General features: G+C 38.5%; 1 protein-coding gene across 1 annotated transcript; it reads left to right on the top strand.

Annotated features, from left to right (window-relative positions):
• The first annotated feature begins 761 nt into the window (after positions 1 to 761).
• Positions 762 to 5,666, top strand: dpm2 (dolichyl-phosphate mannosyltransferase subunit 2, regulatory). Its single transcript, XM_054756476.1, has 4 exons — positions 762 to 837; positions 4,103 to 4,192; positions 4,682 to 4,784; positions 4,900 to 5,666. The coding sequence occupies exons 1-4, from the start codon at positions 835 to 837 to the stop codon at positions 4,953 to 4,955; spliced, it is 252 nt and encodes an 83-aa protein (XP_054612451.1). The 5' UTR covers positions 762 to 834; the 3' UTR covers positions 4,956 to 5,666.
• The last annotated feature ends 2,517 nt before the right edge of the window (positions 5,667 to 8,183 follow it).

Here is an 8,183-nt window from a genome sequence, read left to right as displayed (position 1 = left end):
TTATGACATATGATGCTATTCATGTGAACATTGCACTTGATATAATGACATAAAAAAAATATTACGATGACATTGTGACAAAAGAGAATCAATAAATTAGCTACCTTCTATGATTTTTTTTATGACAAAATTTGTATATATTTATATGATTTAGTCCTCTTTTTTGTTTTTTCGGTTGTTGTTTATTAGCTTATTGTAAATAACACGGTGTACCTCAACACACTCTGGAGTTTAAAGTAAATAAATTAGGTATATTGCTCTGGTGTATTGTATTTTTACGCTATAATTTAAAATATACTACTTTTCAAAATTGACAAGACAAATTAGGTGTATTTGCGCAAAGTATCGTTATCACATCTGTATCGCCGATACCAACCAGAATTTTAGTCAGTATCGGATCAGAAAGGAAATCGGTGTTGTCGCACATCCAACACTACTCAACACAACTTTTTTGGTTTTTCATTCCACTGAAACAATTTTTTAATTGATTTATCCCAATTGGTCAGCTGATGAAGATGTGTTTACTATTTCTCAAGAGAGAAAACTTTGTTTTACTGGTTTGTAGTGAGAAGGAAGATGATGAAATAAAGATGAAATAAAATGCTTTTAAATAAGTCCCCCTTTAATAGCGCAGAATAGAGTAGTGCGGATAATCCCTCCCAGCAATACACTGTACAGTAAAGGGACAGAGGTTAGAAAAACAACATTTTGTCAATAAGAGTAATTGCGTGGTGTCTGCCACTAGGGAGCAGTAGATCGTCTTAAACGCCTTCGAGCAACGAGGATTTAGAGCGAACAAGAGCAGCACCAGGAAACATCAACATCCCAGTCGCGATGGTAAGTGAATTAAGATGAATTAGCTGTCAAAAAGAGGGATAAAGGTAATATTATTGCAAATTTCACATATTATAAACTGCATGGCGGAATTTAACTGGATGATATGTTGTCCAGATGCTGGTTAGTGAAGGATTTTGGTTAGTTAGAAACTAAGCGCACACAAAAAAATAAGAGACAGCTTGTCGTCATCGTCATTTTAGTTTTTCTATTTGAATTGGTAGCGCATATAGTTTTTATTGTGTGTGTATATACACACACACACACACACACACACACACCAACCTATTCTTCCTACTGAGAAAACAAAGCATTTGACTAGCGGGAGTCATGACTAACGATTGTACTAAGATGACAGCATGGAGACACTCTTTGGTAACACTTTGCCTTCCCGGTGAATGGGTAAGCCAGTGGTGTCCAATGTGTGGCGTGGAGGCCATTAGGAGACCCAGGCTCTTTTTTATGTGCCCGTTGCACATTGTTGGAATAAAATAAACTAAAAAAGCAGCAAACTATTAAAAAAAATTGAGCAAAAGGGTCTACTGGGACGACAACAATCTGAAATGTCGATACTAATAAATAGTGCAAACATTTGTCATTAAATATCTGTATAGGTTTATTAGCTTTTCTTAAAATTTGCATGCACGCCTCATTGCCAATAATTACACAAATTAGGCATCATTTCGATCCCCCCAAACAACCACAAATAGATTGCAGTCCTGTGTAAAGCACTAATATGACATATTATTCAAGACTAATTCACTACATCTTATTTGTTTTATTTATTGTTTTACACAAGTAAAGCTCTCAAGAGAAATCAACCACAGTTAGCCTAGCTATTAAGTAACTTACATGGTATATATAAAGTGTGGTAAAGCTCCATAACTTTATCTTTGGCACGTTTCTGCTCTTCTTCATTCCTCTTCTTTCTAAATTGTACACCCAATAGCTTCGGCTTTGTTTTCCCCCATGTTTTGTTGACACAATTTAATCACACTTAGGGGGTAGGCGAAAGTGGCTCCACAAACCCCATCTTTGTGCTCAAGATGCAACTCGACAAAACCTAACATCCGCAATCAGACTTAATTGGTCCCGCGACGGTGGTTATCAGCTTACTTTGTCAAGTGCGGTTTTTCCGCTTTGTGCAAAGTGCGCATTCACACGAAAGGGGGCGTTTGACGTCATATTATTCTACTTCCGTTGAAAAGTGAGGCGACACCACCCAGCGTATTTTACCCAAGATGAGTAGGTAATTATTATGGAGCATTATGAGGAGTTCCCAAAAGATTATGACTGCTAAAAGCAACACTGTCGCTGCCAATACAGCGAGGGAGGACTGCTGGCACGCCAGCATGCAGCGTGTGAATGCGCAAGTTAACGCTGATTTTTTCAAAACTACACTCTACTAGTCTTTTCATTTATCAATGCTCAACATTGCACAACTTTGACATTTTAACACTTATCAATTAAAAAAAAAAAAATACATTGGAGCAACAACTTTTGTTTTTGATCTTATAGTTTCAAGATATTTTAATCTGCTGTATCTTGTTGTGACCACTAGATGCCAGTGTTTTGTGTGTGACGTTTTGTAGCGGCTTTTAAATTTTTTTTTTCCTTTTTATAATAAAAAGTGTTTTAATGCAGTTGATTGATGCATCAGTGTTTATTCCTCCAGCAAACATTGTAATGTAATAAGATTAACAGGCTCAGTACTCCCGCAAGGACTCCTGTGACATTTACATCTGATAACATGAATTATTAAGATTTCATATTGTGTTTTATTTCTGGTGCTCGCGTGAGCATATCTAGCATATTCACTCCGCTGAAAATATATCTCGTTTATAGATGGACAATATCATCAGGGAATGCTCTTTTAAAATAGTTTTTTTCCTCCATGTCCCCGTCGTCGTAGGTTCTCAATAAACGGTGATGCCATTTCCGAATTAGTTAAACGTTGAAACGGAGGCACTTTCATCGCCCATTTTAAGCGCAAAGCCTGGACATAACTTGGTCCGACCAGGCTATGAGTTTAGCCTAAGTTACCATGGCGATACAGCTGCTGTAAAAGAGAGCTACCTTCGCTGAACACGCAAGTCTGGCTTTCCACGCAACACAGCTCACTAACCCCCTAAACTCGAATTGCAGAATACCCCTAAATCATCATCCCCCACCGTAAACATCTCCACCAGCAGTCAAGGCTAAACCAACCCATATCGGCTCACAATTCTCTCGGAGTGAAATAACATGTTTGAGACTCTTGTCCTGCGATATATTCAATATTGTACAATATTAAGAAGCTTGACCCGCCAAGTCCGATTTGGCCGATACAGATTTTTTATTTATTTTTTTTTATAACGCGCAGCCTACACCTTCAGTGTTCCAATCTCATTTTGTTGAAAAACATTGAACAATACCTGTGAAACAATACAAACGTCTTGTTTTAACTGTACATGAGGTAGTTATCTCAAATAGAAATGAAAAGTTTTGAAAATTGCTGTCCCAACTACTACATTTCTATCAGTTCCTTTTAGTCTTTTATTTTTCACATTTTTAAAATAAACCAAAATTGCAGAACGTTACACTGCAGACCTGATTGGAGCCTCTTACCAAAAATAAAGAGCACAGTGACCGAAAATGCCATGAACACCATCATTTTCCTCAATGTAGTGTAAGTTATTTTTTTGACACCCGTATTTTGCAACCACTATCACAAGTAAACAAGTTGTGGCGTGCAGTGCTCTTATTTTGAAGGCCGGAAGTGTGTTGTGTGTGTTGAGAAGGTCTCCTGACTGTTGCTAAAAGAGACGAGCTGTGTACCTCCTGCAGCCGTGGCCCCCATCTTTCATTTACACCAAACTTCCACGACATCAGCGGGCATCCTGGAAGCCTCGGTGCCAGTAGCTTTCACTCTTTTCACTGCTCGTAAGCGCTAATAGCGGGCCACTGCCTGGCTCTTTGCTCCGGCTAGCTGTAGCTTCAGCGGTCACTCTGGCAGAGCACAACCTCTTGTGCTCTGCCAGTGGCTGACTTTCAGACCTTTGCGGAGGTAGATAAGATTGGGGAAATAAGATCAGTTTCATATGTAAGGATCGGTTGATCACAGATAACCCAAAACTAAGGAAATCTGAGCGAATTGGCCAGCCGATTGATCAGTACATGCTTACTACATCCCATTTTGTGTATAGCCTCAAGTATATACTGTATTTTTGGGGGGATCATATGCTAAGCTTGCTATTGTTTTTGCTGATAGTGTTGTCTTTGTTTTCAGGCTACCGGACTGGATCAAGCAGCAGGCATGAGTCTGATCGTCTTCAGTCTCATGCTGATGACTTATTATTCTATCTGGGTCATTGTTCTGGTAGGTTGGGAATTCTCTACTTTGAAGGTCTTGGTCAATTTGCAAAGTAAAAATACTAGGGCTGCATTTAATGATTATCTTCATAGTCGATTAATCTGAAGGTTGTTGTTTCGATTAATCGAGTAATCGGTTAGGTTCTTCTTTTTGTTGTTATTATCTTCATGAGCAACCTGTAATAACATAAAAAACTCCAAAAGAGTCACCGGGTCATCACTGGGTAGGATGAAATACATTTTGCTTCTTCCTACCACTTTTTCGGATTTGATGAATTGTGCAATTGTAAACATGTGATGAAACAAATAAACCAGACGTGTTTTTGAGGGCTGATACATGAAACACAATGTGGCGATGTACACATGTAGACTGCAGGAGTACCCACCCAAAATGAACATTCCAATTGTCAAATAAGCATTTTGCTGTTGTTTTTTGTGATCTTTTAATAGAGGGAAACTTTTGAACTGAAATGTGTAATATGTTATCAACTTCCAGCCTTTCGTGGACAGCAGTCATGTGCTTCACAAGTATTTCCTTCCACGGGAGTACTCGGTCATTCTGCCTGGCATTGCAGCCGTAATACTGCTCCTCTGTATCGGTGAGCTTCATAGTCATATATGGATATCACCTCTATCCTCAGCCACTTCCCCACGTAACACAATTAATTCTATGAGTTTTACGCTCTATTAACTCCGTATCTTTCATTTCCACAGGCGCCTTCACTGCATTTGTCACATGGAAGAATCAAAAGCCAAAGAAGGTTAATTAATCACGTGATCTGATATTGTGTGTGACTGTAAATATGCAAAAAAGTCATTCCGGCATTCTCTTATTATTATTATTATTTGGGAAATAACTTGGGTTGTGGTCATATTTGGGGGTTCCACTGTTAATGTAAATGTTATTAATAAGTTGAAAAAGTACAGGCTACAGACAGTATTTTTGGATCCAGTAGAACTCCTCTTGAAGAATGTCTGACAATACAATACTGCTTGTTCTCTTCTTGATTAAAGAACGTCATTACTTTTACCCTTTTTAGACATTTGGTGGCTTGTATTTGAATGCTTGTGCATAAAGTGACACGATGTATATTTACATACCAACTTGCCAACTTGGCGACTTTCCAAACCCTCTTGGTAACTTATTTTCTCAAAAGCAACTAGCGACAAATCTAGCGACTTTTCCTGGTGTCGTTCGAGAGTTTTCTGGTATTTGCAGACTTAAAAGTGAATGCACGTATTGTTCTGCAGCTTCTGTTCTCATCGAGCAGCAACGGCTGCTGCCGAGAGGTCCGCCCGCCCCGAAGCTGTCACAAGCAGTCAGTGCACAGTCAGCTCCCGTGGCACACTGAGAGCATAGCGGAGCTTTACACCTGTCCGCATCCAAAGTGCACGTGAATCACGCACATGCGAGGCGCATAGCAGTGCAGCTTTGGACATGCGCACCCAGCAGTACAAAAATAGGTAACCTTTACCATTTAGGCCAGGGGTGTCAAACTCGTGCCATGGAGGGCCGAGACACTGCAGGTTTTCTTTCCAGCCGGTCACTAAAGCAGGTGATTTTAGTGATCAACACCTTCAGTTTGAGGGAAGGAGCTCATCAATGAAATCACCTGCTGGTTGGAGAGAAAACCTGCAGCGTCTCGGCCCTCCATGGCACGAGTTTGACACATGTGATTTAGGCTAACAGTTCAAGAGCAGTAGCCGATAACAGCAGCAAGCGATCCATGTGATCGTCCATCGTTCTCCTCATACCGCTCTTTACTGTAGTCACCACCTTGGCGAATAGCACGTCATGGGCTCAGAGCATGTAGCTGCAGTGCGCTACTCGTTATAAAACATATTGCTGTGCTCTCGTTAATTACATTATTTTATTTTTTATTTTACTATGCAGTAACCTATTAACTCTTCATAAACTTTAATCACACGCTCTGTCCGTGTTGCATCATACAGCTACAATTTAGCTTTGCATTTCTCCTTTACACTCTCTCCCCACCTTCTTCCTCTACCTGTTGGTCCCATTAGCAGTGTCACAGTGCCCTCTACTGGTCAAGCATGTAGCAGTATAAATATTGAGTTACTACAAGGCAAAATACATGAAAATATAGACCAGTCAGCTTGCGTTCGTGTCTCCGAATGTTTGCAAATCGGATGTTCGTAAGTTGGGTACCTAGTGTATGTCGTTTGACATCAGTCAGCTGACATTAAGCTCCCCTCCTGATTCGCTCTTGCTGCCCCGTGGCAATAGTGAACACGTCTCAAACGACACACAGAGATGCAACTTGGATCTATATTTTTCCGATTATGAATAAACAAATTCAGCTGTAAGATGCTTATGTCTATAACAAAAGTTATCCATTCACTTGTAGCGGCTAGATGTGTAGAAAAAAGTGAATTGTTTGATGGCTTGGCTTCATGTCATGAACTCCACTATAGAAATGCATGTTTTTCTACATTTCCGTTTCTTAAACTATTATTTGATGATGAACCGGAAAATGTGCCCGTTGCTGAAACCGTTTTAATTTTACCTTGACTTCGGCTGCATTGTCTTTTGCATAATCATTTTCATTTGTTGTATCTCGGTAATGTTTGATATATTACCAGACATATTACTGGTACTCAGGTTATGTACACAACTATTGAGGAATTATGTGTAATTATCTTTATTGCCATATTAAAATGAATTGTGAATTATATCAGCTACTTTGATTACCTTTAAACATCGAAACTGAATGTGAAATACTAATAATTAGTATCTAGTATAGTAGTTTAAATGTTTACCGGTTAGATTTTATATATTAGTTATATGTCTTATAGTAAGAGATGGATAATATCAATTTATGACTTGCATGCTGAAAAAGTGTGTGCACCCCAATATACATGTACAATGTACATAAATACTCATTTATCAAGACAGTAAATATGTATTTTCTATATTTATAGTAGGAGGTAGATCTTTGGGACTTGGTCATTTTAGAAGTAGAAAAGCACACAGGGCCATGTAGATTTGGATTTTTTTTTTCTCCCTTAATAATAAAAAGTTTCATTTAAAAATTGCATTTTGTGTTCAGTTTTGTTGTCATTGACTAATATTTACATTTGTTTGATCTAAAACATTTAAGTGTGACAAACAAAGAAATCAGAAATCACCACTGTATTATGTAAAATAGTTCTGCAAAATATGCTCCTTCTCATTGTGTATGAATTAGCATATTTGCCATTACCATCATAGTGGCCTCTGCTCTAATAAATGCGCTGCCCCAATTAGTGGTTGAGTGCTGTCCACTCCAACAAGTAAGTGGCTCACTCGTCAAGTAGAGCAAATGACGTACGTGTACAGGACATTGCACTTTGCCGGGTCTCGGCTTTGGGGTCCAACTATGTGGTTAACCTGATTCATAAAACTCACTTTTTTTTCTTTGTTTTACTTCTGTGTTTATAGTTCATTAAATCCATGTTGTTATCTAATCAAGGTTCGTCAACATCAAAAAATTACGGCATAATTTTGCCTCTGTTAGATTACATTTTCCTGTTAGTGTACAATACGGTGCACGTCTTGTGTTGTTAAGAAGCTGCGCGAGTCCAACTTTGTTCTTAGTATTGTTAATAGCAAAATGTCCCTGTTAACATCCTACTAGCTTGTAACTACATGGAAACAGGAACTATATGTCACTCGTTTGTGACGTCAACAGCAGTTGACTGTGGTTGAGTGAACACAAAACATAATTTTAGAGTTTTACAATTATAGTTTCACACACAAACAATTTGAAATTATATAAATGATGAATGAAAGGGATAAATGCATATTTAAGGTTACGTTTAGCTTCACTGAAGATTGTTCGCAAAGACAAGATGTGGAAGCGCCTTTTTTGTGTTGTCATGAGTTATTTTCCTTGAATTCAATAGTGTTTCTCACCTTCTTTATCAAAATGTTGGCACGTGCAACTTTCTTTGGCTCCCTTTTGGGTTATTGAGGTGAGAAATACTCTTGAATTCAA

Source organism: Dunckerocampus dactyliophorus, chromosome 17 (assembly GCF_027744805.1).
Source record: "Dunckerocampus dactyliophorus isolate RoL2022-P2 chromosome 17, RoL_Ddac_1.1, whole genome shotgun sequence".
Taxonomy (NCBI): domain Eukaryota; kingdom Metazoa; phylum Chordata; class Actinopteri; order Syngnathiformes; family Syngnathidae; genus Dunckerocampus; species Dunckerocampus dactyliophorus.
Note: the sequence above shows the minus strand (reverse complement) of the source record. Positions and strands in the feature narration are given on the sequence as shown.

What these genes read in the sequence shown, in the direction of transcription:
- dpm2 (XM_054756476.1), top strand. An exon ending in CTATCTGGGTCATTGTTCTG is followed by an intron (nt 4,193 to 4,681) that starts GTAGGTTGGGAA and finishes ATCAACTTCCAG; the next exon opens with CCTTTCGTGGACAGCAGTCA. An exon ending in AATACTGCTCCTCTGTATCG is followed by an intron (nt 4,785 to 4,899) that starts GTGAGCTTCATA and finishes TCATTTCCACAG; the next exon opens with GCGCCTTCACTGCATTTGTC.